Genomic DNA, 15185 nt, shown 5'->3' on the forward strand with positions numbered 1-15185 from the left:
AAGCTGGGTCCTTGGGGCCATCAAATGTTGAATTTTCTCGGCACTAATCAAAAATTCCCCCATGCATATCCGGATCACTACCAATTTTAAGTATCTGTTCCCTCAACTGTCTACCTTGTAGGTGGCCTTGTTGATGAAGGCCCTCCATTGACGTTTCCTTGAGGTTATCAGATACGATCATGATTGTGTTGAATATCCACATTCTGCCCTAGTATTATATCCTCTCTTATCTCCAGGGTAGTCTCAGGTAACTACCGTCTATGTTTTAGGGATGCATCATCTTTTAGTATCTGCGATATACAGAAATTGTTGAGATTTGAACTACAAGTACAACTTATTGGTATTTTTGTAAACACGAGGACACGAAACAACCTCAGTTTGTGGTTAACGAAGTCTAGATCATTTGACAGAGAAGAATTCGTGAATAGCGAAACGTAAATCGCTAAGCAGCATATTCATAACTGCTTCCATAACAAAAAACAGGCCACTAAATAGGCTCAATAGCTGTAGTGCAGATAGGAATCACAAACGGTATAGATACATCTGAACAAAACATCAGTTCGCTGCACTAGTGTAGCTACTAGGCAGCCATAGTGTGGGAAATTAATTCGACAGACTCAAAAGCGAGAACACTCCACAAAAAAACCTTAACAATTCTTAGGGTTGCAACACCTGCACCCTGTTAAGAATTGATAATTTTATAAGGATTGTATTTATGTCGGTTTATGGGAGCCTCTAAGGCGAATTTAAATTAAATAAAATATGCTGGATACTAAGCGTATTTTCCAAAATCACAACAACCTGTAGTCAAGTAGTGTTTTAGGTGGACTTTTGCATCACCAAATAGATCATAATTAAATATATTGTAAAATGTAATGTTTGTATACTATGATGATTGAGGATTTGTTAACCCACGTTCTCAATGGTATATGTAAGCATCGCAGTTTACCAGTTATAAAATAAAATTTGCGCATTGGCTTAATGGGCTTTAGGAATATTTTTAGGACTAGGACGCGACATTGGTAAAATGTGTTTAAATGTTCCAAGAGTTGTTGTCTCAATGACGGTGGGTCAAGGTATAAGCCCGTAGAGCTCCGTGTGAAGGTCGAGGCGCGGTCTTTTGCACTTGCATTAGCGAATCAAATCGTCAGTTTACTGAGTGGGAGTTATTACTACGTACATATAAGATCATGTTTAGCGTTGGGTGGACTCAAAACTATTCCAGTAGTGTTGGCATAACACTAAAACCCAAAATCATGACTTCAACAGATGTTCATGGAAATAGATCTGTAATTACCGTAAGTCTTGGGCATTCACTCAATGGATAATTTTCATAAGAGAGTTGTAATTCCTTCGTGTGGTTTTTTTGCTGGTTGTTTAGTTTATGTATATGCATTGAGGTGCAAATGATCTAGCACTTTTTTCTTTAATGAGCAATCACTTCTTATGCCACTTATTTTTAACTGGGCACTGAGAAGCATATACGATTTGTCCTTGCCAGTTTAATTTAGAAAATCACTGTTATTAGCAATCGCTGTTATTAACTAGTTCATCTAACCTCAAACGTTTAAAATTATGTGGAATATTTATGTTTTAACTTCTGGTTTTAGGGTTCTGTTATTTCGCTCGTTTTTTTTCTCAAGTGCGCTAGTTAACATTCTACCAGTACGTCTCCTCTTCTTTAATAGAATTTTTTCACTCCCCCCATTTTCACCTGGTTTATTTGTACTTCAACGGCTACAGGGCTTTGAATCTCGTGATGGCCGTGTTGGCTTCAGCGTTGATCCAGGCAGCGTAAAATTCGGCCGTTTTCGGGATCCACGCGCCGTCCTTCGCAACCACCTTCGCAATCGCGTTGATGTGGATCTCGACTCTGGCGCTTCACGGCGTCACCCCGTACCCTCCTCCACTGGAGGTCAGATCACCGCTAAGGGCATGACCTACGATGAGATCAAGAATGGTCTAAGAGGAACTGGTCAACTCTTCGAGGACCCCGACTTCCCTGCTGATGGCTCCTCTCTCTTCTACTCTATGTCTGCTCCTCGTGGTATCGAGTGGAAACGTCCACAGGTATAATTTGCTCTACGTTTAACCATGCTATCGCGTGTATTTTGTATCTCTCTATTTATCACGTTTGATTGTCTGTAGGAAAATTGACCATCTACCATTGTTTATTTCACACATACCTACGTTATTTTCTCTGTGTTACTTCTTTATCTAGAAATTGGGTCTGTGGTTGAGGAAGAACATGCTGTTGGCATAATGATGTGGAGGTACTTAGTTTTTTAGTAGTAAGCACCTCCTATTTATCATCTAACACCCAATTTCGTCTGTATTCTACTACCCATTTATCCTTTGCATTTGACTGGACTTTATAAATGTTTTTTTCTTTGCTTTCAGAAAATCTGCAATAATCCATTTTCTATCTCTCATTTTATGAGATAATGTACCCTTTCACGTCTATTGCTGGTTTTGTATCTTCCTCTCAGGAAATCTGCAGTAACCCGAAATTTATCGTTGGTGGCGCAAGCCGTTTCGACGTGCGTCAGGGTGAATTGGGTGAGTCTATTCGCCTTTGCTGGGCTTCCACCTCTCAACGTTTTGCTTTGGTAATTAAGTTTGTGTGGGGTCTAAATTATCAATTATGGAATCAACATTTTGAAAGCTTATTACAGATCCCTTAGCTTCCTTCAAAGAGGTCAGAATTCGAATTGTCTCATTAGGGATAAAAATATTGCATTTTGCAGCTAAATAACTAGACGTTATGCCATTAGACTTTATGTACCAGAAACAAGCGGTGTTTTTTGTCTGAACTTTTCAGTCTAAAGTGTTTTAAACCCGGGAGATACTGATAAGATTCGCAGTCGATAATCCTAGGTCGGATTTTTCCGATATGGTGGACTCAAAATAAGCACAGTTTTAAGGCTTTTGGCACGCCTTTTAACCAATACTTTGCCATTCCTCAAATTGCGGTATTCAATGCAATGGTGGTCATGTGCCTGCGAGCAGGAATTGGGTATTTACTACCTCACATGGGAAAAAATTTAGCATAACGTAGCCTAGTCGCAGATATAAATTAACAAGTTTAGTGTGTTGAGCCTGATACTAACTCACATGATGACATCTGTTTCCCTTTTACGATTGAAGGTTGACCAACTTTGACCTTCAAATTGCAATTTGTTACTTCGAGTGGTTATAGTTGACCTTTGTTTTTACTTTTGGATATCAATGCTCATGCGGTTTTGATATCCCCTTCGCGATATGGGGCTGAACTGTAACCTGGGAGAGTGGAATTAGTCATTTCAAATAGGTAACATTGATTGCTACCCTGTAGGTGACTGTTGGCTGCTGGCGGCCGTTGCCAACTTGTCGCTGTACGAGGATCTCCTCCAGCAGGTCGTTCCATTCGACCAGGCGTTCGACAGGGATTATTGTGGTGTCTTCCATTTCATATTCTGGCGTTTCGGTGAATGGGTCGAGGTGGTTGTGGATGATCGTCTACCCACTCGCAATGGAAACCTCATATTTATGCACTCTGTCGATCGCGACGAGTTTTGGTCAGCTCTCCTCGAAAAGGCATATGCCAAGTAGGTCGCCTTCTTTTTACTCTATAACTTCTCTAATTTGATTCCGGTGAAATTGTTGCTTTTCTGAGGTGCTGCCAACCTCCATCGTCGGTTTTGATGAGCTAATTCACCGCACTTCGTTTGCGTACAAATTGCTGTTCAGACAACACAGACTGCTCACTTTACTCCTCTCATTTGATTTCACCGCGGATCCTTTCGAATTGCTTAATTTCTCAAAAAGAATATTTTTCTTGATCAATGGAAGAAATCCTTCTGACGAAATATCACATGATACTTCTAAACCTTTTTGCTAGTGATTAGATTCGCAAGTCTATCAACAATACAATATTATTTCAACTGCTAGTTGCAATGAGTTTTTCCGAGTGAACTTTGTACTTTGAAGCGATTTTGATGAGTTTTGGGGACTAAATTCGACTTTTTTTTAGTACTTATATCCCTTGCTCCGGAGTAAGCAGTATCTCCCACTTCCTCTATACTTCTATCTTGGGTTTTGTATGCGGGTCCCCTGTTTGACTAAGAGTTTTTATTTATAATTTGCTGTTTCGTTTTTTTCAATCTAAATTTTGAAGTGGTTCAAATAAATTCCATTCACTTGATACCTCCACTGTCCAATCAATGATTCCTCTGCTTTCAGCCAATGAACACTCCCCTCATTATCGATCACTCTATTGGTCCATTTCGATTTCGACCAATTGAATTTGAACTACTTGTTTTTTTTCCTCCCAGACTGTTTGGTTCCTACGAGAGCCTGCGTGGTGGCAGTACAATTGAGGCGTTGGAGGACTTCACGGGCGGTCTGGCCGAGTACTACGACCTCCGCGGCAAGCAACCGGCAGATTTGTTCAAGATCCTTACCAAATCCTACGCACACCAGACTCTCATGGCCTGTTCCATTAGCCCTGATCCCAACATCATGGAGGCCGAACAACCCAATGGTCTCATTCGTGGACACGCTTACTCCATCACCAAAATTGCTCAAGTGAGGATGATCACAACTTCGTTCCAGGAGTTTAGAGAATTTGACGGAAAATTCTGTCACTATTTAGGCAAGATGCCTTGTGAGAATCGCGCTGAAAGGGTCTTTAACACTGACTTAAAAGTGCTGGTTTGTCGGAGTTTCCTTATCAGGCGTTGGAGACTCATTTCCACCCGATGTCTAGTTCAAATACGTGGGAAGATTCGCAAAGGTGCTCCAACTAATTTGACTTACCTTGTGTTGAAAACTCCTATCGACGCAGAGCTATCCTTAAATCTACAAATAAAATTTTATTAAATGAGATAGCAGTGCACTTTATCTAATCCGGTTTCTTCATTGAAAGCATTCTCTCCCTTTAAAAACGCATTCATTGTGTGTAGGTGCCACTGATTTTGGGCCTCTGCTGGAAAACTTCTCTCCACGGGGATATTTTTGGATGTCGCTAGGCTCCTTGCAACGCTTATTATCCCTTTTGCCTTACTCTCAACCTCCCCGAGGAGAGGGCATGTCAAGAGGGTTTAACAACCATATGCGGCCACTCCCTCGCCTTACCGTTGCAATGCTGTTGGCCACCGCTATATGTCAGCTAATTTTCATAGACAGAGGGGTTTTGAGTTCAAAAGAGCGGGGAATGGGACTATTCAGATACAAATTAAAAGGGAATAATGACTTGCTTTGGCCGTTGTCACAGCAGCTTTTAACGCTATGTCCCACGTTGCTTCCCTCATGATCACTTCTTCGTCCCCCCTATTTTGGCGTTAGAAACCCAAAGGGAAAGGCGTATAGTAGTTTAATTGAAAGGAAAAAATAAACAACCTAATTTTTAAGTAATAAAATGAATTGATGTGTGGATGATTTGTAATAATGCACTTTGTTATTGTTCCTGAAGGCAATTCAAGGCAATTATGGTTTAATTTTTATGCATAATAACGAATCTTCTTCATAATTCTTAGTCTCCGGTAGAGTTTATTTGAACAAATTCAACCATTGCCCTTAACTGTAAGTACTAGCATGTCTTATTTACCGATTCAATCGACATTGGTGATAGTCTGACGTTGACGGCTCCTGTCGAATTATCATCAGCACTATTACCACACTCTCCTTCAGCACCTCAACAAGTGAAAGCTACAGGTCGCCGATCAGCACTGTGAACCGTTGTCCTTCTATCCAATCCCTCAACTCCGCCCCCACGAAATACCAACCGAATATCTTACTTTGCCAATATAACGCCGATTTATTCCTAGTTGGATGTGCTCTCTCTCCCCGCGTAGGTAAACTCGAGTTCAGGACCGGTTCAACTGTTGCGTATCCGCAACCCGTGGGGAAACGAGGCAGAGTGGAAGGGCCGTTGGAGTGACTCCTCCCCCGAGTGGCGCACTGTCTCCGAGAGTCAGCGCCGGGAACTCGGCCTCAGCATCGAAGCCGACGGCGAGTTCTGGTGAGTGGAATTCCACGTAATGTAAACTTGCAGAGCGGCTGAAAACGCAGCTTTTTGGAATGTGTACAGACGACCGGTTTAGCCAGTGAGTCATTCGGCCGCCATGTTACATGTGCATATTCTTGACACACAGACGGGCGTGCGCGGCTCCGTCAGGTATCGACGGCCGGTCTACACAGCCGCTGCGTCTGTCTCGTTCCCTAAGACGGTCGCGTAGCTGCCCGTGTTTAGATTAAATTTGCTTTAGGCCAGGTCGATCCACAATCTGATACCTAGGATCAAGAATCCTAAAGCACAGTCTAGTCTTATTAATCAGAAATCGTAGGCTCCAGAATACTTCTCTTCCAACTTCTGCTCGAATTTTAGGTGATTCTTATTTCTATTCTCAGTGTGTGATTTAAGGATTGGTCTGTAGAATGCTGCATTTGAGCATTCCTCTTTAAGGGTTGGGTTCCAGATGCTCACCCTTACCGATGAATACGAAGAATCATGGATGAACATCGTGTCTTGGAGGATTCCGACGTTTTCGTTCCCAAATCACTGAGGATTGTGAAAATTTTCTTAACATTTAACACATTTCCAATTTTAAAATGGCGATTTTCACGATCTTACGGGAAGAAACAAAGATACTTTGTTCTATTTACTTAAGTTAGGGAGTTTCAAATTTCGTATCTTGGGTGGATCCAATCGAGTGCGGGGGAGAGAGAGGGGCCCGTTAGGTCGTCGTTGCAGTCGCTTTTCCACAGCATGCGTACTCCTGACTCGTCCTCTCGGCTATTGGTCTGCACTTCAAAAAATCCCCACTACCAAACAAGTTCAGGTGTGCATAATTTATTGTGCCATTAAATGCCAAGGCAGCCGGTTAGTGGTTTCATGACCAATTTTTCCAAGGGGCTGTTGAATCGGAGGATAATTGCAAGCCAACTATTGTGCATGAATTGACAGTGCATCACCTTTTCAACTACCGGAATGTCAAGTTTGTGCTCCCAAAAATGAGGGACACTTATGCTCATTTATTATCCCATTGACTTCTGGCAGGCTAGTTGGCATGCTCTTGATACGCTATTAATAATTGGACCAGATTTCTTTTCAAGCAAATGTACGTGGCCGGAATCAGAGGGTCTCTTCCTCCTTCCCACTCAAAGTGGTCAATAGTTTTGCCCGATTTGGTGTATATTAGGTCCCCATCACTAATGTCATCCCCACTAAAAAGGGTTATTATGGGCGCACACCCGTTGCCACGCGCCCTAATATCTGTGTGTGAGTGGGTGCGTGCATTTCCATTCGGCCACGCAGGTGATTGGTCGACTGATCGCCCCACACCGATTTGGGGCAATTACGTATTGAGGCAGCAAAATCGAACCCACTACAACCCTTCATTGCCATCTGTACACGCGCATGCAGCCGTGAAATCAAAAACGAGTGGGCCGATCAAAGACTTTTAAAAATATGCATCCACACGGCTCAGGATGCGTGTGTGGATTAAAGTATGGTAAAACTTGTGTTTATGCGCGGAACTGTGGAGCCAAAGGAGAGGGATGATCTTGTGCGCGGCTGTGGATTGATGAAATTCGCAGTGTGAATTAGTCATGGCGGCTCGTCTTTTTAATGTTTCAAGCCCTCGGCTCAAACGCTTTCTTTCGCTTGCTCTCTCTGTGTGTATGTGTGTACTCCGCAAGGTGGCGCCTTTGTGCCGGCTTGACAAACCAGGCATCTTTGTTGCAAAATCGCTACCTGGGTGTGTTGAGTCATAGTTCGCAGTCCTTCTAAAGGAAAACTCCAAGGCCGAAACATCAAACGTATTCTAATTTGAATCCTATGCATTTAATTAATTCTTTTTTTGAGCGGGTCCCAAATATGGAAATCCTATTCATTGAATACCGGTTATTGCCCAGTTTGTTTAACGCCATCATGAAGATTTCCAGCATAGAATGGAGGATAATTGGGCTGGATCTTCTGCTGAATAAAGCATTATCATCCTTCCCTACTGAGAATGGTCAAACAGGCAGAAAAAACCTTGTGTAAAGAGCTAGGTATCAACCTTTTCGTTTTACCCTCCATAATTAAAATCAGCGCACTTCTACCGTGGACTTTGGCTTGGAACAGCTCAATGCAAAGTGTGTCTATTCGACGCAGTTACACCCGTTCGTTCTTTCACGCATTTTTACCAAACTCAAGATTTTTCCTTTTTCAGTTACGCTATTTGTGAAAAGTGGGGAATGGGCGTAAATGCGAGGCGTCCAGTCAAGTGAAAACTGCTCCCTCGTTTGCTTGTGGCCCTAGTTTGACACTTTGGCGGTCCTAACAGCGCCAACGTAACCTGGCTAGCGACTTACACTGTTGATTAAAAATTAATTTGTACCCGTCCACAAGGCCACATTAGTGGGTGTAAGGTCTTGTGACTACATTTTCTGCTGGTTGAACTCCCTACACTGGGTAGTTAAGGATACGGTCATTGTTCTGAATTGGCTGTACCGGATTGATGCCACAGAAACTACTCTTAAAGAACCGTCAAAAGGATACCCGCAAGTTAAAGTCCGTATTTTGGTTGATGATGGTTAACCTTTATGATAAAAATTGCCATGTTAAAGTGTCTTAAACTACAGAAATGTCAAGGTTGCTCAACGATTTCCAACATGTCTGCCTGGAAGCTTGCCCGTAGGCAGCAAAAATTGAAGAGCGTATTACATGGAAGAAGTTTGATCTCACTGCTGCTTTGTTCAGGACCAGTGGAGTTTAGGAAACTTTTCTTCTACTACATTGCCACTTGCAGGTATTTTAGCCTTAAGCACATTTCTCAGCTTAGTCAATTACCACGCATTTGGCGCTTGACATTGACAGCTTTACCCGGTTTCACCTCTGCAAGCTTGAACTTCTATCATAAGGTGTGGTTTCTATTTCCTTATGGTTTTTAACAAACTTTAGTGCAAAGTAGGCGCCGTGGTCAACAGTCCAGACCGTTTTCGGCTGCCGGGCTATAAAAGCTATCAATCATGGTTGTGTTGTTCCCATAAGGAAGTCCAAATCACTTCTTCATCGTAATGCCATATCTTGGCTACTACTTCCCTAATTACTTACCCACTTTCCGTTTCGGGTCTGTTAATGTCACAAGATAGTAATTTAGCGGTGCTGGCTTCAGAGACCACTTCAAAATTTACACTGAAAGAATGCAATCCAACCTTGACAGCTTTTCGCAGCAATTCTCGATGATTAATTGCTTTGGGTGTTTTTACTTCTCTTGGCAGGATGTGCTACGAGGACTTTGTAAAGGAATTCGAGAAGCTCGAAATGTGTGCCCTTGGTCCACAGTCGTTGAGTATGGATGACAGCCGCAAGAAGGTGCCCTTTGAGATGACCATCATACACGGTGGCTGGCAGCCTGGTGTCAACGCTGGTGGCTGTCGCAATTTCCTGGGTGTGTACTGCTTCTCCTAAACGAAGAGTTGTTCGATGAAGTCCTACTGGGTCTCAGTTACAGCATTGCTTGGTGTGGAATACCATGGGGTGGACTAACGAAGTTACTCGGGCTTATTACACAGCGTCTAACACACTCTGAGGGTTCTCATGCTTTGAGGTCTCATTCCTTCAAAAGCGAAGATATGGTAGCAGCAGCACAATTTCGCATTCGTTAGTACGCTTCTGCCTCCATGGCTTTGTCAGGCTATGGCGCAACTGGATTACCCTTCATCTACCGAATTTTTTATGCCTTTGATGTTTGTAAAGACTCTGGTATTTGTGAATGAGGTTTTGTGCGGAGGTAGGTGTAAACTCCATGGTTCTACCTATAATCTGGCACTCACCTTAGACAAAGAGAAGTTTAATTGACCTTTTGTTTACCTTATGCCCTATCCTATTCAGGCGATGCGTAAAAAAGGGAGAGAAATTCGTAGTCTTAAAAGGTCGCACTCAGTCTGCTTAACCTGTAGAATGTTTGATTGGCAGTTTACCCACTCTATGGGTTTGCATAGGACCAGAAGTTGAGAGGACTTCGTTACATCAACCGAACTCAGAAATCGTACCTTTCTGTCTAGAGTAACTTGATGCGTTTGGGTGCGTACTTATGGTAAAGCTTTTCCGCCTTCGATATATCAGGGCGCGCGGAAATGAACCCATGGTTTAAAATAACTCATATTTTGGGTGGAAAGTGAGAACTGACTTCTCTATACTTAGTGTGAGTTATTGGCTATCGTTACTGTCTTATCTGCTCTAGATACCTTCTGGACGAATCCTCAGTACCGTGTGCAGGTCGAAGATGCTGACGACGATGATGATGAAAATTTGGGAACCCTGATTGTCGGTCTGATGCAAAAGGATCGCCGAAAGATGCGCAAACAGGGCGCTGAATTACTTACCATTGGTTTCATGATCTATGCGGTGAGTTTTTGAGGCACTTTTGGGCTCTACTCCAATGAAATTTAAAGCTCTATTCAATGTCAGAGAATCATTTGTATGTCATTCAGATGGCAAAATATGATGCAATAGAGGTCTGCGTGCAGTCCCTAGAATAGCATCAAAGTTGATAAATACTGTAGTGCTAATTGGAACAGGAAATTGGTAAAGTTATCTTTCTCTGGATAGTTAAAAGAACCGCATGAGGGTCCGTTGGACATGAATTTCTTCAAGTACAACTCCGCAGTGGCACGATCTCCGGCTTTCATCAACACCCGTGAGGTGACCGGTCGTTACCGTCTGCCACCTGGAACCTACGTCATTGTGCCGTCTACATTCGCCAAAAATGAGCGTGCCGACTTCCTTCTGCGTATCTTCTCGGAGAAAGCCAACCCTACTGAGTAGGTTCCATCCTCTCCCCTTTGAATAACGAAAAATCTGGTTAGCCTTTCTTTGAGGTGTATTGTGGGCTGCAAGACAGGATACCTGCTAAATCTATGCAAATCGTGCATCTAGCAGGATCTAGCTAATGAGAAAGCCAAAAATTTGCAATTGCCTGAACTCTCCGTACATATGCTGAATTCAAACGTTCAATTCCAGTTTGTTTCATCCTGAATGATCCTTTGTTGTTGCCTTTTAGACAAATGGACGATTCTGTTGGAGTAGAAGAACCAGAGGTAAGCTCTGTTCTAGGAATGACTTTTCTACTACAGTGTGTCTTCCAAACTTAAGTTTGTACAATGTGGAATAAGCTACTGCCTTCGGCACGTGCTTTCTCCTCACTGGTTTAATTCGGTGCATTCCACAAATTTTGACCAAGTTTAACCACTTAATGATGGTCCCTCTACTGACTTACTTTGGGACCAGGGCGGCAGTAGGACCCCAAGCCTTCTAAAATCGCTTTAGGGTACATTAATAAAGAGGACTAATTGTGTCATCATGCCGCAAGATGGAAGAGCTGAAGAACTGAGGAGCCCACATAATTGGATGCACATGATCACCACATACACACATATACGCGCATACATGTGCCTGGAGAGCGCTCTGATCAGCTACCATCTGATTTTTTTTCTACCATCTGTACACCTTTGTATCGTCACTGTCGAGACGTCGCTCCCTCGTCAAACGCTACTTACTACTACCATCTTTACCCTTTTGTTGTGCATTTATCCTGGATGGCGGTGTAAAAAAGAGGAGGAAGAAAATGGTAATACAGAAGTCCAAGGTGTTTTAGCCAATAGTGCATTCAGTTAGTCGATGTCTAGATCAGGAAGAACGAGCTCTCGTTGATGTCTGTCAATACATCACACTCAACAATCACGTCGCCACTGACAACTGAACATCTCGTATTTCCTGCACGCATGTGCACCTGTGCCAAGCAAATAGAATTCAGCGTTTAAAGGTCGTCAGATTTTGAGCTTACTTCTACTTAAAATACCACTCGGTCTAAATAGATGCAGGGGCTTTTTAGGGCTCATTCCACGCTTTTAATTGATTTATGATTTTAGAAAGATAAGAAGGTGAGTTTCAGGCTACTGAAATGTGAAGCGTCTTTGGGCTACCTGTTGTACCTGATCGGCTCTTGAAAATAGCATCTGATGCATGGCAGCATTTCCTCCCTTACGTAGCATCGCCCGTGAAGCGTGACTGTGTAGCCATTGCAGAACTCTGTATTTTGCTATTCAAACGATTTTTTGCATGTTTGCTAGCTCTCATTCCACTTTTCCACTTTACATTTTTTAACCTTTCTGACTGCTCTTTAAGAAAACCACATTACTCAGTAAACGGACCGTAAGTTGAAACCATTCTGTATCCTGCGGAGCGAGCGAATATTCGTTTTCTTCGCACAACCCCACCTTGATCTGCTTAAAAATAGGCTATGATGCTATGGTGTTCGCTAAGGCCCCCTATTTCCTTCCCGTGAGTAATGGAGAACCTTAGTGGTGTCGAAGATTAAAACCTCACTTGAATACACACAAACAATGAGAACTTCACCACATGTAGAATAGATGTGCTTCATACGTTACTCAGTGGTCACTCATCCCCACAAATATAAGCGGAGTCGAATTTCCTTACTTCGGTGGCATTAAGTACCACCCCATTGGTGTGCATTACACCTCTTAGTCATCCGAACCGTCAATTAGTTGTTGGTAGGGTGCTCCGCGTGAAAGTTAATTGCTCTTGTTTCCTGCCAATTGTTGACCATTATCTGCAGACCCTAGGCTATGTCGCTGCTGCATTTGTTTCGAATATGTGCTTATTACTCTCCTGCATCCTGATTCATTGACTCATCATATATGTGTGTCCCGATTTCTTTAAAACAGCCGGCAGTACCTGCGAAGACAGTAAGTTGTCGTTTGCTCTTGCAGAAGATCTCAATATTTATCCCTTCGCCTCCTCCTACTCTTGTACATGCTCTGCTTTTGGGCTGAAAACATCGCCTTTTATTTCTGTATCGTTCGTGGAGATAGCTGGCTTGCCCCCAATTCTCACAGCCCATACGCATATCCGTTTGGTTGCTGAAGCTCAAATGATTGTTAAATTTCAGTGTCTCCGATGCCACTTTTTCTTCTATCACATTTTCGGGTATCTCTCAGCGGGTCGTAGCCATGACTAAGCAGCCCCAAGGTCGTTTGGAGACTAATCTATTCCCCTCATTTTAAACAAATGACTTGTTTTTTTTTCTGCGGCTGGTCGTGGTATGTTATAAAAGATTTCTTTTTAATTATTCCCATGTGGCACTATTAGAAAGACGGTACCACGAAGCCTGTAAGTTGTTTTCGCGTGTGCTAACAACACAGTTGTTTGTATTTCGCACCTTTCGTGATACTTTGGCCCGGGGTACATATGAAAAAAGTTTTGGCTCGCAAACTTTTTTTGTGAAGACATAGAGAGAAGAAAAGAACAGAGTTTAACCACTTATTCGCTTTTTTGTGGTGGCAGTGTCTCCTTACGCCATAAAGCGATGGCGCCCTGTGTCGATTTGCAGTTTTGAGTTTGCTGTGACTGCTTATTTGTTTGTTTTGTGGTTTTTCATGTTTTGGTGTTTTTTATGCTTGTTTCTTATTGATTTCCTTTTTTACCCACCAAGAGTCAAGCCCTGGTCAGATGGCCCCGAATGGACTGCCATTTACATAATTCAGACGTGAGGCGGTGAATGCGCTACTCATTTGCATTAGTGCTCTGTGCGTGTCAGAGAGACTACAGTAGTCAACATGATCTCGTAGTTAGGTAGTTGTAACCACTCCACCAGCTGAACCGATTACTTGGCTTCGCGTTGAATTTTCTGCAGTAGGGCGAGATACTGCTCTGTCGTCGTGTAGAATGCAATAACGAGAGTCTGATATACGAGTTTGCTGCAGTGAGCTATTATTCTGTCTTACTTCTACCTCAATCGTTGTGCTGCTGTTCATTCCAAATTTTTTGTCGCTCCATCCAATGCAACATCCCAAAATAACAATAGAAATATCCGATTCCCAATGATTTTGCTGGTCTTTCAATTTCTGACCTCAAATAGCATGTGTTATAACTTGCATGACCTTATTCGGCCTTTTTGTAGGTGGGTGAGTCCTTTACAATAGCTTTGCTCATGATTAATATAGCATTGTTTTTTTCTCTTCTCACCTTATAAATGAAAAGGTAGTTCAACTGAAAGGCAAAACAATTTGCATCGCCAAAGAAGATGTAAAGTCTGCATGCATAAACCAAAAAATATTATTGCATTTGGCCATGTAGTCTTATCAAAAATTATCCTGGCCCCTCTTCGACTAACCTAACACGCATGATAGGTTGATAGGGGTAACCCAGAGTAGGTGGTTATTTCTCCAGACGCCTATACATATGCATACAACTCCTCCCCGCTGCGGAGCCTAAGCGATCCCTTTTCCCTCAATTAGGGTATGTTGATGCCAGAGCCAATCAGCGAGAGTCAAGTGGTGGCACTGAAGAAGGCCTTTGAGAAGGTCTGCGGCCCCGATGGCGAGATCACGGCGGACGAGCTAATAGATATCCTTAATGTTGCTTTCACCAAAGGTGAGTCCACCTTTACCCTCTCGTCTCCCTCACTCATTGTCCTCTCCACTCCTCCCATTTCCCTACCTCTTCATGGCACTTGGTGTGCAGTGTCGTTACAGGATCTCTTGCTTGTCATTCTGTACGCACTTCCGCCCATCCATTCCATCCATTCGCCTACCGACCCGTCCAATCATCCTACCAGCCCTCCGTCCATCCATCCATCTATTCACCTCCTCCTCCTCCTTCCTACTACTACTACTACTACTACTACTAATAGTTCCGGAATTGATTTTGCACAAATTGCACCAGTAGTTCAATGCCTCGTGCGTGCTATGTATCTCATTACTACCAAAATTAGCCGCCTGTTGTAAAGAGAGAGATTCACACCGTTGTTCGGCTTTATGCACGCCTCGTTCCTTCTCTCCCTCTCACCCTCTCTCTCCTTTCTCGGGTTTTATGTTCTTCTTTCTCCTGTTTATCAACCAGCTGCGCTTCTGCCAACATGAGCTGGTAATGCATATGCCTTCACGTATAATATTTAGCGTTACTTGCCGCTCCTTCTCAACTAGCAATATGTGCCATTTAATCTGCATGCGCGCTTCGCTTTTGACTGGTGTAGCTGTCCCTGAAGCTTCTCATCCGCTTATCTTAGCCAGACTGTAGTAGTTATTCCCCCTTTAGACCTCCGCAGACATATTTCCACTTTATTAGTTTGTTTGTATGTGTGATTGTTTGGCTGATTGTGTACTCTTCGGAAGTTATTAGACGTTTCTTTCTCCCA

The 15185-nt window shown here is 42.9% G+C and overlaps 1 protein-coding gene across 1 annotated transcript in view; it reads left to right on the forward strand. All coding sequences in view use genetic code 11, as the record gives it.

Annotated features, from left to right (window-relative positions):
- Window positions 1-1190: 1190 nt before the first annotated feature.
- EGR_00412 (Calpain-A) overlaps window positions 1191-15185 on the forward strand; it is a gene marked incomplete at both ends in the record, with an annotated part of 17666 nt that continues 3671 nt past the window's right edge. The window contains 11 exons of the mRNA XM_024489661.1: window positions 1191-1298; window positions 1744-2070; window positions 2490-2559; window positions 3335-3587; window positions 4314-4566; window positions 5835-6001; window positions 9247-9416; window positions 10212-10375; window positions 10580-10791; window positions 11031-11067; window positions 14287-14422. Of these exons, the coding sequence (XP_024355658.1) occupies window positions 1191-1298; window positions 1744-2070; window positions 2490-2559; window positions 3335-3587; window positions 4314-4566; window positions 5835-6001; window positions 9247-9416; window positions 10212-10375; window positions 10580-10791; window positions 11031-11067; window positions 14287-14422 (1897 nt within the window). The remainder of the gene's footprint in view (window positions 1299-1743; window positions 2071-2489; window positions 2560-3334; window positions 3588-4313; window positions 4567-5834; window positions 6002-9246; window positions 9417-10211; window positions 10376-10579; window positions 10792-11030; window positions 11068-14286; window positions 14423-15185) is intronic.

The sequence above is a fragment of the Echinococcus granulosus genome (assembly GCF_000524195.1).
Source record: "Echinococcus granulosus chromosome Unknown EG_S00002, whole genome shotgun sequence".
Classification (NCBI taxonomy): domain Eukaryota; kingdom Metazoa; phylum Platyhelminthes; class Cestoda; order Cyclophyllidea; family Taeniidae; genus Echinococcus; species Echinococcus granulosus.